The sequence below is a fragment of the Sesamum indicum genome, linkage group LG3 (assembly GCF_026168435.1).
Source record: "Sesamum indicum cultivar Baizhima isolate 11 linkage group LG3, ASM2616843v1, whole genome shotgun sequence".
Lineage (NCBI taxonomy): Eukaryota > Viridiplantae > Streptophyta > Magnoliopsida > Lamiales > Pedaliaceae > Sesamum > Sesamum indicum.
This window is the reverse complement of record NC_142659.1, coordinates 21,304,329-21,321,642: the sequence shown is the minus strand read 5'-3', so window position 1 is coordinate 21,321,642 and position 17,314 is coordinate 21,304,329. Positions and strand designations below refer to the sequence as shown.

At 36.2% G+C, this 17,314-nt stretch overlaps 2 protein-coding genes across 3 annotated transcripts; one reads left to right on the top strand and one right to left on the bottom strand.

The window, feature by feature from the left end:
- Positions 1-303: 303 nt before the first annotated feature.
- Positions 304-12,431, top strand: HBT (CDC27 family protein). 2 transcript variants are annotated; one of them, XM_011075041.3, is made up of 17 exons: positions 304-434; positions 599-797; positions 1,556-1,628; positions 1,796-1,899; positions 2,095-2,141; positions 3,520-3,617; positions 6,327-6,619; positions 7,208-7,363; positions 7,923-8,136; positions 8,642-8,862; positions 8,949-9,014; positions 9,745-9,864; positions 10,459-10,535; positions 10,839-10,958; positions 11,044-11,263; positions 11,351-11,632; positions 11,931-12,431. In XM_011075041.3, the coding sequence occupies exons 2-17, from the start codon at positions 693-695 to the stop codon at positions 11,979-11,981; spliced, it is 2,247 nt and encodes a 748-aa protein (XP_011073343.1). In that variant the 5' UTR covers positions 304-434; positions 599-692; the 3' UTR covers positions 11,982-12,431. The 2 variants fall into 2 exon arrangements, with proteins under 2 accessions (XP_011073343.1, XP_088734886.1); XM_088878760.1 differs by having other exon boundaries at positions 373-797.
- A 1,430-nt stretch (positions 12,432-13,861) lies between these two features.
- Positions 13,862-15,434, bottom strand: LOC105158320 (putative CCR4-associated factor 1 homolog 6). The gene is made up of 2 exons (XM_011075039.3): positions 15,113-15,434; positions 13,862-14,952 (listed from the first exon to the last, which is right to left on the bottom strand). The coding sequence occupies exon 2, from the start codon at positions 14,831-14,833 to the stop codon at positions 14,021-14,023; it is 813 nt and encodes a 270-aa protein (XP_011073341.1). The 5' UTR covers positions 14,834-14,952; positions 15,113-15,434; the 3' UTR covers positions 13,862-14,020.
- Between the last annotated feature and the right edge of the window lie 1,880 nt (positions 15,435-17,314).

The window sequence follows — 17,314 nt, the reverse complement described above, 5'->3', positions numbered from 1 at the left end:
TTCCTCTCAATTCTTATATTGCTACAATATTATATGATTTTATAATAGAACTGTATTTATACAGTGAATCATCAAAGATTTTTTATATATTTATTTGAAATTTAAAATATATATAAATTAATTAATTTTTCTTGTAGATACAAAAAATTACTATGAAATTGGAGATAAATTAATTTTATTACATAAGCAACGTCTCCTCAGTGAATTTGGTGGGAAATGTAATTGGCTATTAAGCTTAATATGGAAAGGACTAAACTCGCCTAGTATTTTAAAATGAGGAACCTAATTGAAATTTTCAACAAAATACGGGGTTAGAAATGCATAGCCCCTATCTCGTGGGATTAAAAGCAATTTCTTTCCTTTTTCAAAATTTGAAGAGTTAGGGTTTTGGTGAAATGGGGGGTTTTTCACGGAATTTGATGATACTGATAGAGGTTATTTTAAATTTTCATGCCTAATTCCTTGAATCTATTCCTCACTTATTAGTTATATCTCCCGAATTTTGTTTATTTTCGGGTTAATTCTCAGTGGAATTATATTTCGTGATAGTCGAGCGAATTTTCTTTCAAATCTCTTCTCCCTCTTTCTGTCTGCGTAGTGCATAAGATCTCCCAATACGTAGTGGGTGGCCAATAAAGTGGACAAATCGTCTGATTGAAGCGGTTTCTCGGTCCTCTATATGTACGGTAGAAATGGAGGCTATACTTACGGATTGTATACGGAACAGCCTACAGCAGCTGATGTACCGTAATGCCATTTTCATGTGCGAGCGCCTCTGCGCTGAGTTCCCTTCTGAGGTCAGCAGTGAATCATTTTTGAATAATGGGTGGCGAATAAAAGTTCAAATGCAGTTTAGAATCTTTAGAATGGATCCAATTTCTGCTGCAAGTTGCGTTTGCGTTTGCTTTTACTTGTGTCTTCATAATTACATATATTGATGCACTTGACCTAATTGGGATTTTTTTGAAGTTGCTACCTATTCAGATTTGAGCTGAATATGGGAACGATGCATCTTTTGTAGTTTGGGTAATTCAAATTGCCTGCTTGTCTATTGTAAATGGTATGAATCTATTTCTGTTGATAAGTATACAGAGAACTTATTTCTGATTCCTGAGTTCTGATATTGAATGTGGAGAAGCTAAGTAATTGAGACTATTGGTGGGAAGTTGTAATGCCATGTAGTTCAGACATCCTTTCACTGTACTGGAGCCAGTTTTAGGAGCGAGCAACATCTTGATATGGGGTGTAGACCCGAATATGTATTATTTCAGTTCTAATTCGTTTGAAACAACAGTCAGGTTTAGGGTTTGGCTTGGTTCAAACTGTGAGTGAAATGTGGAACTTTCTTGTGTTTAGTACTTTAGTGAAAATGGCATGGGTCATAGCTTTTTGTTGGAATGAGTTTTCTGGTCATTTCGTATTATGTTTGCTGCATAAAATGAATTGGTGATGCATATTGAAAGCCACAATTGCAATTTTCTTTTATGATTTTAGCTCCAGATGTTTAATGAATTATACAGATGACAAGTTTTGGACTATTTTCAATTGATTGCAGAAAAACATGCAGCTGCTTGCTAGCTGTTACTTGCAAAACAATCAGGCACACTGTGCTTACCACATTTTAAAGGGTATGTGGCGCTGGTCTTCTCATCTTAATTTGGCCAGCTGATCCTCCTTAAATGAATCTCATATGATCAATTTTTCTCATGTCTTTGTGGGATCCTGTACTTAGATATTATTTCACTTCTCTTGGAAAATGCTTTAGTTCATTATTGATGTTGTCTTTGCTTTTAAGGGACACATATGCCTCAGTGCCGCTACTTGTTTGCACTGTCATGCTTTCAGATGGATCTAATGAATGAAGCAGAAGCAGCATTATCCCCTAATGAGTCTTCAGAGGTATGCTTATTAAATATGATCCAGGCAAGCACATGTAATTCATTTTACAAAGTAATAGAACTCCTGTCATTCACTATTTATTTGAGTTTGAAATTTGCTGTTATAATTATTGTAGCACTTATTTTGTTCTATGCATGTTATTTGCTGAAATGATCATTTCTGGAGGTTGAGTAGTGTGTTATTTTCTTGTTGCAGGTTCCAAATGGAGCTGCTGGGCATTATCTTCTTGGACTTGTATACAGGTTCTTAACATGTTATGTTCAATTCTTCAATGCTCAAATTTTCATGCAATTTGTTCCATTTCATGTCAATTGCATCAATCAAGCTAATAGAGCTGGATTGTATTTCCATTTATGGGTGTCACCAGAATGTAATTATTAACTTGTAAACTATCATTATAAGACTAAATTGACGACTTCGCGCTCGCATTTTCCATATAAAATGCTGTAGTTTCTTTTCTGCTCTTTATGGCAAAGTTGTTGCATATTTTAATTGTGTACTGTTTTTTGGTGGTGAAGTCATATTTAGCTTTTTATTGTTAGAAGAAATGACTGGCAGTGATAGGTTGACTAACTTAATTGAAACTTGTGCTGTTAACAAGTTTGGACCTTGGAAGCAACATATAATATATTGCTGGAACCATTTGAACCACATGTCTCGAATGCTAATAACTCTCAGACAAAAAGTTGGACTATCTCGTTCACTTGATAATAGAATCTTATTATTTTTAGGGAAATTGTCCTGCAGATTTTTCCCTGAAGGTCCATGCCTTTTCTTTTGTTCCTTTTTCTTAATGATAGTAAAGTCCCTTTCCTTTGCATGTTGGCCACTATGCTGCTGGCCTTTTGGTGCCACTTGATCACTAATGACAGTTGATAAATGAGTGTGTCCTAGTTTATCATGAGATCAGCTAAACATTCTTTGAGAATCTCCTCTCAAGCTACCTGTAATCTCATCAATCTCCCAGCAATACGTTTCTCAGGGTAAAAGTCCTCCTAATACATAGACCCTAAATCTCTCTCCTATCACTCAAACTGGCTACCCAGTCTTGATATGTCGGTCCTTGAGACATCCATTTAACAGGAGAACGAGGTGAAAGCATGTCATGATGGATTTTAGCATTGTGATAGTGCAGAACAGGAACATTGATGTATTTTACTTTGATTTAGTAAATAAAAAAAAAAAGTAAAACATTTGGGAGCATGCTTAGAGGCATAACCACTGAAGACTTACAAAATGACATGCAAAGTGTTGTTTATGCATTAGTTTGTTCTGTAAAAACTCGAATACAAGTTTTCTTTCTATTCTTCCTAGTATAAACTTGTACAGTTGTGGCTGGAGAAATAGGAAGGGAAAGTGATAGCTTCTGCTGTAAAATGCACAAATAAGATGAGAGTTGCAGCAAGCTGGAAGTCACAAGACAATGTCGTTTTCTCTTGTTTAATGTTTCTGTTGTTTGGGTGTGTAACCCACTGTCTTATATTTTTCTGTTAGCCCGATTATCATGCAAAGATGAAAAGACAGAACTTGTGCTCCGATATATCAATTTGTGTTTAAAAATGTAATTCTCATACTTCAAGATGTTGATTTATTATCATCATGTCATAATAATTGTTTCAGGTATACGGACAGAAGGCAGAGTGCTATTAATCACTTTAATCAAGCTTTATCACTGGATCCATTATTATGGGCTGCTTATGAGGAACTTTGTATATTAGGTATGTTCAGTGTATTAATTTGGTTTCTAGTAATTGTTCACTGGCCTCTAACTTGCCTTTTAGCTCTGTCCAGTAAAGTGAATGGCTTTTTCAAGCTTCTTTCTTTTAAGGTTTTCTTCATGCTTGTGTTTGGCTACCGTCTTGGGATATAAAAGCTAGAATAGATAGGTTGATGGTTCTAATGCTTTAAGTTGAGGTTCATCAAAGCAACGAATTAAAGGTACAATCATGCATACTTTATAATTTTATGTAATGTTGTGTACGTGGTATCTACATAAATAATACACATAATGTTTTTTGTGAACCTATATTCATTATAATGTCATATATAATACATATATATGTCTATGCATATATAGTAAAGTCCACATATTAAATCTTATTTATCTAAATGACAATAACTCTCCAAAGGTACCCTTAGAGGAACGACATTAACTCCAAAACTACTTTTGATGGCTAAAATGTTGAGATTCTGAAATCGTTCACTTTTTCAACTTCCACCTGCAAACTTGATTCAAAATAGGACGTTTGAGTTCGGATGGCCTGAATCTACTTTGTATTGTGTATAAACACATTTTGTAATTAGATTATAGCTGCACCAGAGATCTTTACCTAGTGAAGGCGTAGAGAACTTAACACCAAGGGAAGAAAGAGTGTTTCTTTTACCAAACAGTGCCTATTAATTTTGAAGTTTTGATCATCATGTGTTGCACTGCTACCAATTCTTGAACTGGGTAGTGGTGCAAACAAGCAGATTCCAGCTAAACATTGGACAAGTTTGAGTCTGAACTTCATCCAACATCTGGACCTTGAGCAATCATTCCAGTGGCTTGAATTTTCTAATTCGCCTTAGTCTTTATAAATTCTACACAATAATAGAAATACAGATGCAATCTAAAATTAATTATTCTAAAACACTTCTAAGAAGGTGAGGAAAAAAGTTGAACTGAAAAACCACAGTCTTGTCTTTTTGTGGTGTTATTATTGTTGTCACTGTAAGATATCGCCGAGACCACATTGGAGGAGGACTCTTGCGGGAGCTTGCAAGGAAAGTTTGTTTACTGCTCCCTAGATTTTCACAGCTTGCCTTTACCATTTTTGTCACCGTCAGTTCGTAAATGGTGGACATAGAATGGGAGATCTGATTTCTCAATCCCTGACCTTTGTAACTTGTGATGCGAGAATGAGAGATTGATTATTCTAATGGTAAGAAGCTTAGGGATCTGCATGGGGGTTCAATTGGCATATCTTATACTTTCCAACGGGGAAAGAAGGAAATTCGTCTGGAGTTATGACAGGTTAAGATTGATGCCAGAAAGTGCAGCAAATCTAGGCAATCTGCAAATCGGTGAAGGGGCAAAACAGTAAAATAAATGGGAAAACCTATATTAGCTTAATATAGTTAATGTAATTATATAAGATAAAATTAAAGATATTCGTACCACTTAAAACCAGCTTAGTCTGATCGGTGTGTGCTCAAAATGGAATACATTCGTGCCAGTTTTAAAAGCTTCTGCATTGTCTCCATTTATTTGCACAGCTAGACTAGACCGGTGCTTTTGTCTTTTTAATTTCAATACTTGAGATAACTCGAGGAGAAGTTCAACATTGTGCATGGTGCACTTTTCTTTCATTTGGCATAAAAGTTGGACGGCTACTTTGATATCGTGTATGGTAGTCTCTTCCCTGAATTGGTATAATAATTTGAGTTGATGAACCTTTTAGAGATGAAATACATTTTCCTTTTCCATGTTGGTTTGCAAATCTTTTATTTTTACTCTCTCTGTCCAGATTTATGATTCTGGAAGTTCGGCATATGTTGCAGTTCATGTTGTCTGGTTATTATAAAAGTGAAGAAATCTACTGTAATAACTGATTTAGATTGTGATCACATCTATGTTATGATGAAGTCATGGTCTCCATTAAAATGATAAGAGAAAAAGAAAATCAGAAGCAGGAATCACCCTAATTATGGCAGTGTAGTTGATCAAAACATGTGGTCTGCCGATGTCCTGTTTAAAAAAGCCTTGTGTTACTCTTTTTACTCCGGAGACTTCCCTTTTTTGGCCGGCTGCTTTTCTATTTTACATGGACTCAAGCATGGCTCTTAGAAAAGTTGAAAAAGCATTAAAGATGCATGCTTATTTTTATTGTCCAATAGAGACCTTTATTTGTAATGCATGGCTGTGTGATTAAATTAGAGTAATCATTATATGAAATATTAAACTAATCATTTTCTGCATTCTTAGCGTGCATTCTTCATTTTTGTGTTGAAACAGATGAAGACAAAAGATATCTTGAAAATTAGTGAATGCCTAAATCTATTTCCATTTCCAGTTATTGCATGTTTGAACCCTGCAGCTGTCCTGAGCCAAAACAAGCTGTGAAACTCAGCCATGCTCTTGCAAAAGCACCTATCATACTCCTTTCTTCTGCACTGAAGAAATGAAAGAGATACTGAATTGGGTGCATTTATTGTGTTCATACTGTGTCCCTGACATTTCAGCATTCTGCCTTGAGTGAAACTGAAGATCTGTTTAACATTTGTATGAGCAATCAGGTTCTAAGAGTGGCATCCTAGTGCTTATGTGCGACAACTTTGCCATAGACCTTTACTTGACTGTGTTGCTTCCATTTCAGTTATTATATCGCAACATCTTGGATTTCTAATCTGTATGTTCTTATCTGGATAATTGGAATGATTTTCAGGTGCTGCTGAAGAAGCAACTTCAGTCTTTGATGAAGGGGCTTCTCTGTGTATTCAAAAGCAATACATGCACCATGGATTGGCTTCCCAGAGTTTGCATGCACCTAGTGAGGAGCATGATGTTGCTTCTACTAGGAATTTAAGCTCAGAAGATGTTAGCCCCAGGAAATTGAAGCACATACATGGAAATAACCTACGGGATATAAACGGGACAACTTCCAATCAGTCTATGAATGGTGCTCCCACTAGTTTGCCATTTTATAATACTCCTTCACCAATGGCTGCACAGTCACAGGTATAATCATTTATAGCATGAGACTGTGCTTTTGGGGTTTCTCGTGGTTGATTCTTTGTTGTTTTTTCCTCTTTTCTTCAAGAAAAATATTTATTTGTTTTTAGTACATTTCCTAGGCCCAAACTGATGCAATCATTGTTCTCATCCTAGATGTCGTGTTGTGACAATTGTTATTCGCCTTATTTTAAATAAGCTGCCTGCTTATGAACCAAGCATGACACTTTTTTATTTCATTGATGGTTTTAGGACTAACCCACTGGCTATTGTGTTTGGTTTTTATGTTTCTGCTCATTCTGTGTTTTATAACTGAACGATGAAGGTTGGTCTTATTCACTTTGACATTATGTTCTTTGTTCTTTTTTCTTTCTATGTGAAAACATTCTGACCTGTATTTTGCCAAAACATAGGATCATGCTTTTCTGTTTCTTTAGATTAAATTGAGCTTGATACTTCTATTGGAGAATGAAGTAGAGCATTCAGTTATGATTGAGAGGATTGGTTGTCTCTGTTGCATGCATGTGTTTTTTGTAGATTCTTTAGAAGTTATGTTATACTTGTATTTAAATTTAAACTATTTATGTCTTGCAGTTTTCAGGTGTTGCTCCACCACCTGTATGTAGAAATGCACAACAAAATGGTCCAAGCATGAGAACATATGGAGCAGATAACTCTCCACGAGTAACAGTGAACTCTGCTGTTGCAGGCCCTAGAAGAAAATTTGTTGATGAGGGAAAATTAAGAAAGGTTAAGACATTTTACTGCTTCCTTTGTCTGGTTCTGCCTGCCACAATCATTATTTTGTTGCATGCTTTTCTTTCATTTTGGTCACCTGTTCTTGGATATTTGTCTCCTCTTATTCCAGATCTTGTTCATGTCCTTTTCTTACTCTTGCATTTCTCACTAGAATGGGCAGACGTGCAGATGTCCTTTGCAATATTGCTAATTGCTGACAGTTCAGACTTAGTTCAGTTTTGCTTCACTTCCCAGTGTTTCCCTTTTGTAGTGTTGACTGCTAAGCTGTGTGTGAGTAAATTTTGTCTTATTCCAGATCTTGTTCATATCCTTTTCCTACTCTTGTATTTCCCACTAGTATGTGCAGACATGCAGATGTGTTTTGCAATATTGTGTCCCACTGGATTCCGCATAATTGGCAATTCGTATGTACTTGTTATTAGCAAAAGTCACTTTTCCCATTTTTCTGCTTGAAGTTGGCTTGGACACCAACCCTCATAGGATCCATTCTTATATGTTCCTACACTTTTATTACTCGTTACTAAGTTTTGTTTCATCTATATGCATTTAGGTATCTGAGAGGTTATTTTCTGATTCCGGCCAGCGACGGAGCATGAGACTTGCTGGAGAGTCCGTCAGCACAAATTCAAATGCGTCGGTAGTTTCTGGGAATGGAATTAGCCACTCCTCCAAGTATCTTGGAGCTTCTAAGTCAAGCTCTTTGGCGTCACGTTCTTTGACAATTCGAAAGGGTCAGTCATGGGCAAGTGAGACTGCAGATGAAGGTGATTAAACTTTTAGCATTTTAAAATAAATTAATTATTTTAGTTTGACTTTTAGATGGAATGTGTGTTCATTTATATGCATGTAAGTATGAAAGCCTAAAAACTCCATGTGATGTGACTTTGATTAGTTTCAAACTACTGGACAATAGCAAGCAATTGTAAGCAGCTGAATCATAATGTTCAGACAACATTCCTTGTGAATGTTAGTTTGTCAAATTTAACTTAAAGTAATCCACTTATTCAACTTTTGTGTTTTTCTGCTTTCACTATGGATGGTAAAGAGGTTAAAGTTATAAATCTGATTACATAGTATTAGTAATCATTGATAATGATGAAGTTTAACTGACAGTTGTTAAAGCATTGATCAATGCAACTGTCCAACGAATTAGTTAAGCGTGAAGTCTGAAGAGAAAGAGATGGCTAAATCAAAAACTATTGCTTGTGCTGCTATCTTGATCCTCATTTGATTTATACCTGACTGACGAAAGAAATATTGCTTGCCTAGGAATTCATCATGATGCGTACGATGATTCTAGATTAAACATCACTTCGTCGAGCTTGTCCCCCGGCGTTGATAATAGGTCTCTTGAACCAGAAGGAGCAACCAGGTCTTCGAGTGCAGCTGTTTTGAGCAGCTCGAGAGTCATTGATGGTGCTTCCGATATACTGAGTCTTTTAAGGCTTCTTGGTGAAAGCTTTAGACTTTCCTGCCTTTGCAGATGTCAGGTAGTAGTTCAAACTCCTTGAAGTAAACTGGTCGGTGGCATTGATTTTCTCACCATGTAAGTTATAATCATGCTTGTTCTGGACAGGATGCGCTAGATATCTACACCAAACTTCCACAAAAGCATTATAATACTGGATGGGTCCTCTCTCAGGTAGACTATACCTTTTTTATTTTCCTCCATTTTTGGGAGAGCATTTTCTACTTATCAAGTTATTTTACCTCTAAAACACGACTAGATGGACTAGATTTATCCTATATCATAAGGAGGTCTTAAATAGTATTTGATAAAATCCCAAGCATCTTTTCATATATCGAATCCAAAAGCAAATCACGGGACATTATTTGTTCTTATGTTGCTTAAATGTTCTGTCATTTTCTTGGTCTTCTAACTTCGGAATATTATTCTGATCTGACATCAATTTCTTTTTCAAATAAAAGAAAATAAAATAACATAACAATAAAATAATTGTCTGTCAAAATTATAAAAATATATGAATGGTAGATAGATTGTGAAGTCGAAATTCTTTGAAACTTAGCTTTCTTTACCATTTTGGTAATCCTGCCCGAGACTGATGAATCTGAAGTTGAAACTTATTGATTCTTTGCTCTCTATACTATTTTGGCAATTTATGCCCTGGACTGATGACTCTGCTTCTTTTATAGACTTGTACTGGTAGAACTTTATCCCAAGTTTATCTTTCCAAAAGTAATTTAAGATAGCTTTAATGCAATAGATCTCGTGAACTTCTCATTATTCATACATTTTCTTCTTCAGTCTTGGCGATTTGATATCTGTGGTAGTCCTATGCATTTGTGAATAAGCACCTTGGACCTTTACAGTTATATCTGACCATGTGGCATATCGTCTTACTGGAAGACAGGTTGGAAAAGCATACTTTGAAATGGTTGATTATCTTGAAGCTGATCGTGCCTTCAGTCTAGCACGTACTGCCTCTCCGTACAGTCTGGAGGGAATGGATATATACTCTACAGTTTTATACGTAAGTTTGTTTTGTTGTTTTTCAACATCTCATTCATTAGCTCCAGTGTCAAATTGTGGTTACCTTGCCAAATATACTACCTGTATAAATTTATGGTCCACTCCCATCTGGTGCTTGTATATGAGTATGTCTGTAAGCACATGTCATTCATATCTCCTATTTTTCCCTAACTGTGTTGCTCTGATCATTTAAATTAAGGATGATAATCGTATCCTGGATAACTCACTCCAATCTAGAATGATTTCCTCTTCTTTTCTGGATGTAATGTCATTTTTAGGTTGATAGGTATGCATCTTGTTATTTTAGATCACTTAAAAGCTGGCTTAAAGATGATAATAAGAGTCAGAGATTTGGAGCATTTCGTCAATGAAGTAATTTATTGACAATTATAATGAATCAGACTTGTCCATACAAGAGCTTAGTTCTAATTTGAGGAGCTTTGGGATTTTGACCACGGCTAAATTTGATGTTCTCTTAGTATGGTCATATCTCTTGATCTTCTTTAGATGTAATATGGTCATTGTCATTCAGTTGCTCTTTGGCTTAACTTATGCGTTTTACTTTTTATTGAGTCAATTTACCTTCATGTTTTAGCATTTGAAGGAAGATATGAAGTTGAGTTACCTGGCTCAGGAGCTGATATCCACTGACCGTTTAGCTCCTCAATCATGGTACCTTCACCTTTACTTGTTATTTCTAGCTCCCATGTATAGATGAAGATATTAGCTGTTTTACTTATTTGTGTTCGCATATATACACACACACATATTGCAGTTTATTAAATCATCCTCTATATGCATAGATTGCTTTTGTCTACCTTGTTACAGACATAATGCTTGGCCTAATTGAGGGAACCCTATAGGACCATGTTAAATCAGCTTTTTTATGTTGGTGGCCTGAAAAAATATTTAATTAGTATACCTGTTGACTTGTTCTGTGTGTTGTTTTATGATTTTTTGAATGTGCTATGGCAGGTGTGCTATGGGAAATTGCTATAGCTTACAGAAAGACCATGAATCTGCTCTTAAAAATTTCCAGCGAGCTGTGCAATTAAATTCAAGATTTGCATATGCCCACACCTTGTGTGGCCATGAGTACGGATCACAATTTCTATCCCCCTTCTGTAGATTAACACACTGCTGAGTGTTACCTTTTAATCTGGAAAGTCTTTATTCACAGATACGTGGCCTTGGAGGATTTTGAAAATGGTATAAAGAGCTACCAGAGTGCCCTTCGTATAGATACCAGACACTATAATGCCTGGTATGGGCTTGGAATGATATATCTCAGACAAGAGAAATTTGAATTCTCAGAGCATCATTTCCGGATGGCTTTCCAAATCAATCCGCTTTCCTCTGTTATAATGTCCTATCTTGGGACTGCTTTGCATGCATTGAAGGTTAGATGAACTATATGAATAAATCCCAAAGCTTGGAATTAGTTTGGACTTCATCATTGATTAACTTCCTCTCTTAAATTTTGACAGAGAAATAATGAAGCACTGGAGATGATGGAAAGAGCTGTTTTAGCCGATAAGAAGAACCCTCTCCCTCTGTACCAGAAGGCTAACATCCTTGTGAGCGTGGGAAATCTTGATGGGGCCTTGGCAGTTCTTGAGGAGCTGAAAGAGTATGCCCCATGTGAGAGTAGTGTTTATGCATTAATGGGTAGCATTTACAAGCGGCAAAACATGTATGATAAAGCCATGCTTCATTTTGGACTAGCATTGGATTTGAAGCCATCGGCAACTGATGTCGCTGCTATTAAGGTAACAAGTTTCATCTCACCTCTTTTGTCTGTATAGCAATTTACTTTGCAACAAATTTTGCCTGGTTATCACCTGATGAATGATGCTAGAATCCATAAAATAGCACCAAAATTTCCTAGCAAGAGAAGGGCTTTCACCGAGTGCTACTCGTATGTTTTGTGGTGGTTACAGAAACCTTAGATGTTCGCTTTGCAACACTGACTACTTGATTCAATCCCTTGTTGTTCCAGACATCTTATCATCTCTTCCTACCTAGTTTCTGAGGTTCACCTTCTATAATCTGCCATCTTTCGAACAGGCTGCCATTGAAAAGTTGCATGTACCGGATGAGATAGAGGACAGTTTGTGAATCCATTTGTTAAATTGTTGCTGAAGCTAGGGATGGTTTGAGTCACATGGCACATGATGATCCTCTACAATTGCACCACCTTGTGCTGTCGGCTGGATGCTATTCTGCCCTTCTTGCATATAGAATCTGTTGGTATCTGCTTCCAATTGGCAGGACAAGCAAGAGCGCCGTTCCACAGAGGTTTCGCTTTGTATACAAGAAAAGCCTACACCTCTGTCAAAGTTGTATATGCATGTGCCAACAAACCACTATGCCGACTGCAAAAGTAAGATGCCTCAACACCCAAGTGGAATTCTTCATACACCTCTCAGAATCTTAGCTCATTATGATCCATGTATTTAGGCATGTAAGCTGAACTGCAATTAGTATTCTTTTCCTCAGTTATTGAATTTCAGATTGTGATCTATGTCATGTATCTTATCTAATTTATTCCAACCATTTTGCGTCTTCTACTTTGCCATACTTTTTTAGTAATGAACACTGTATTTTGGAGTGATAAACAAGGAAGAAAAGAAAAGCACCCTTAGAGCAGATAAAGAAGTGAGAATGACTTTCTGTGTTTCTCTTTCGCTTGTAGGATAAGGGCGTGGGAGATGTGCATGAATAAATTCCATGAAAATGAAACAACACAATGTTAGCACCACAACTATTTCCTCCTCATCCACCGTGAAGGTGAGAGGAACATTTCTTTCATTTTCAATCCTATAAATATGGATGTGTTGCACTCTTGGTCCTTTATTTTTTCAAAAAACATATTTGATCCTATATGTTTTATAATTTTGACACGTTTAGTCCTGTTATTACATACTGCATGTATTTGTGTAAAACACATTTAGTCCTTTAATTTATTTAATTTGACACTTTTAGTCCTAAACTTGTCACCAATTGAGAATTATCATTGCAAAAAAAAAAAAAAAAAAGGGGGCGGTGTATAAAACACATTAATGATTTTGACAATGAAAATGGGAAGTCTGATGAGAACAATGCCAATGGAGACGACAAAATGGTGGCCAGAGAGAAAATCGCCATTAGTTGCGTCCTCGCCAGGCTCAGGGGCGACAGAGGACTCTCAGAAGGATATGCCACGCTTTATCTGATGCTTGTTTCAATAGACATGGATGGATATTCTAACTTTGGAGATTTTAGTTCAAACTGAATTTGGTGGGAGAGTTAGCTAGATAACGAGGAAAGAGATTGTGCGCTCCAGGCGTAGATTCTATTATCAAGCTTCTCTAAAAACGGTCTGCATTGTGCAATTCCTCATTAAGAGTAGCCGCGGACTTAGACAGAAGAAGTTGTCTTAGAGGCCAGACAGCTGAGCAAACTGACGTCGGGCATACGCCAATAGTATGATAGAATGCCCCTCTGCTTTGCAAAAAAACAATAGGTCATCTGAAAAGCTAAATATAAAGAGATTCATTTTACTGCATTTCCAATATTATGCAGAATTCACCGTCCTGATGTATATGATACTGAATTATATATATAATTAATATACAGGCATAAAATGAGTAATCGATCGAGCGTGCTTAAATTTATCTAAGTTGGGAATCTTCGTAACACATTAATATTTTAGGACATAAAAAGTATTAATTATATGGATAATATTGCGTATGTGATCATGTTTATTAAAAACTTGTCATATGACCTAGATATTGTGGGATTAGATAAGTAGGATTCTTATCCTTTAGAGATGCCCTACACACGGAGAGAAAGAGAGGAAAAAGTTGTGCCTTTCCACAAAAGAAAAGACCACACAGAGGTCTGATCTGATCAAGAAGAGGCCACATATAAAAAGACAAAATGAAAGTGTGAGAGTTGCTGCCCATTCAGACAGCAAAAAGCTAAAGCAAGAAAGGCCAAGTAATTAGACAATGAAGTAGACAACATGGTAAAAATTTCATCTCGTACAACTATTACTTCAAATGTTGTACAAGATCAGCGTGTGCATCATGCACAAATACGTAGTTTAATCAACACCTACACTTGCGCAATTCTTTTTTCTTTTTAATATTTTATTTTTCTGTCATTTCTACCTATTATCCACTCTCAACACCTAAGCCATACAACACACCGGCATACTTGTCCATCGAACCGCTGAAGAAGTTCCCTTTCAACTTCATGAACGTACAACAAGTGAGCAAACTATCTGACCCTGCCTGATGGCACACCCCGACTCTCTCCACCTCCAGCAACTCCGCCAGCTTGTTCAGCCCACCGTGCAAACTGTTACAGAACTTCATCAAATGCTTTATATCATAAACCACCGGAAAATACACATTGATTAATGTAAAGAACGCGGCCTGAGCATCGGGCAAGTTCTGGCACGTCAAGAGCTTGAGCAAGTACCCGAAATCATATCCACTGTGAAACGTCACCCAATTCACGTTGTCGTTCAGAACGATACCAGACGACATCAAGAGCTCCGCAAAACGCCTGGCGTCGATGCCGTTTTCATTGTTCCTCACAAGATCAATGCCGCTCTGGCTCAACAGCTCAATCGAGTCATTGGCAAAGACATCCTCATCGGGATTGAATTCGCGGAAATTGAATTGCCAGATGCAGAACTTGTCGGTTCCGCATGTTGGCAGATTCCCCTTCTCGTCGGAGAATGTGAGTCCTAACTGGATCAGCTTCAACAAGTTGACATTCTCCTTCAATGTCTGGTAATGGTAATCATTTGCATTCTTGAAATTGCCGACGGGCCGGAGGACGATGCCGGGGAACTCCGTGTCCATCGCAATATACGGGTACTCATCGACAATTTCACGAATCAATGCGAATTCTTCATCCAGATTGCCAGCCCAAACCTCCCGGATTTGAACCGAGTCGCTTTTGGGCAGAAGGGACATCTCCACCAATGAGAATCAGAACAATTTCAAGCCAAAATCCAATCGAATTCTCCTGTTACTTATTCACGACCGTTCAAAACTAATATTTTAGAAAATCCCTAAATAATTTCAAATTAAATCTGCAGAAAACAGGCAAGAGCACGTAATCAGCCCCAATTTCAACGTAAACCCTAATCAATAAACAGACGAATCACACCCCTGATTATACATTTCAATAAAAACCCAAACCCATATCTGAAACTAGACAACAAATGAACCCAGCCCAGATAGGAAACTCACCTTGCAATCAACAAATATCGGATCCCCGAACAACGGATGAACAATTGAAACAAAATCCAACCTTAGATCGTCGCGCAACAGACAATTTTACAGAAATAAGATATTCGCATAAGTAACTTCGGAATATATGGAAACAGAGGATGCTGACAGAAGGAAAAACGATAATGAATGTAAGGCGGGTACGTGAGGAAGAAAAGATGAAGATTGAGTTACAGCTTTAGAGAAATGTGATTCTTGTTTTTGTTTTGGAATTTTTGGTTTTTGGGGGAAAAAGACAAGTAGAAGAAGGGAAATAGAGAAGATGAACACGGATGGGGGACCCTTTTCCTCTGTTCACCTTGAAAAGAAAAAGGGAATTGCTCTGTTGAGAGCTTCTTTATCAAGCAGTTAGATCAGTTGTGATTTTGAATTAGCCGTAGATGTCGCCAGAGAGCTTCTCCTCTTGCCAAGCCACCAACATGCCTCAAATGACATGCTTGTCCTTTACTCATTTCACCCACAACTCCCACTCCCACCTCCACCTGCCCATAATCTTTTTACATTTTCATAACCACACCCTCCTTTTTTTAAATTATTTAAAGTAATTATACTTTGTATTTTTTTTTTCATCCAATAAACAAATTATTGGGTTAGAATTTGCTAAAATTAAAAAAAAATTGAATGAAAATCTATATCATACCCCCAATTAATTTATTATAAACTCATTGCATGTTAAGAGAGCTTTTCCGACCAAATTACCTTTATATATCTCTACAAATTAATGCATGTGATGAGGTAAAAATTAGCTCGTAAAGATGTATAGGGGTAGTTTGGTCAAAAAATTGTTTGACATGTAATAAGTCTATGGTAAGTCAATTGGCAGTAAATATAAATTTTCGTTCTATCAATTTGCTGATGTCAGCAAATTTTGTGAATTTTACTAATAGAAAAATCTATTTATTGGACGAAAATAAAAATTAAGGGTACAAAATATAATTTTTTAAATTACAGAGTCTACATATAATTACATCAAACTTAAAAAAAAGGTGGCGTAATTATCCCATAAGATAAATTACAATGACAACCCTTAAAGTTTAGTCTGAATACACATACACCTCCTACCTTCAGTAAAATTACAAATACAGCCCTGAAGAGGTGTTACTGTGATATTCCCCAAAGAGTATTTGTGTAAAATTTTTATCACTAAATATGGGAATGTATTTATAATTATAACTATAGTATCAAAGAGTTTACTTAGCAAGGGACGTTTGTGTATTTGGATGTTATTTATTACATTAGAAAATTGGGTTTTGGTGGTGGGCTTGCATGTTTAGGTTCAGTTTTGACATTTGGTTGTATAATTAATTATAAGATAATTGATTTTCTAAATAATTAATTTTAAATAAAGTGATTTTAGAATTTGATTTAATAATTTTTTATAATTAATTACACAAATACATATTATGACTAGTTCTAATACTAACCACATTTTTAAGGTCAATGAAAGAATATTTAATAGACATAATAGGTGGAAATTGTTGCGAGTATCAATCAATTAGTGGCGAATGATATCTGAGAAATTATAAAATATTGTTAAGTGTTTAATAATTTTTTTTTCTTAAATATATCACATTTGTCCCTCACCGTTAGTTGAAGTTAACGGTGTTAATTTTTTGTCAAAAGACCATTATGCCCTTATTTATTATATATTATTTTTTATTTTCTTTACCGTTGGATTTTTTTAACTGCATAAATGTCGTATGATTTAATTAATACATTTCAACCGTTAGATCTAAATTATTACGAGTCAAGATTTAATTATTTTTTTTATATGTATTATATCTATAATTATAAAATATAAATTATTATATTATAAAAATATAAAATAACAAAATTAACCCATTCCCTCGCCACCAAGCCCCCCTCTACTAGCTGCATGCTGCCCCTCCCCACCCCAACCCCCTTACCCTGTCCATTTATGCAATTTTGAAATCTAGATAAAGTGAATGAAGTTGGTAAAAATTGTAATAACATGTGATAACGTGCTTGTAGAGTGCTTAGAGAATATTTAGAAAGTAAGAAAGTGCGAGGGACGTGAGGGGGACGTCCAGAGAGTGACAGAGGTGTCGGGAAGGAGTGAGCAACGTTCAAGAGTGTGGTCAAGGTGTCCTCTGTATGGATGAGTAAACCTGTATTTATAGAGGATGCCCTATTTCGATAGAG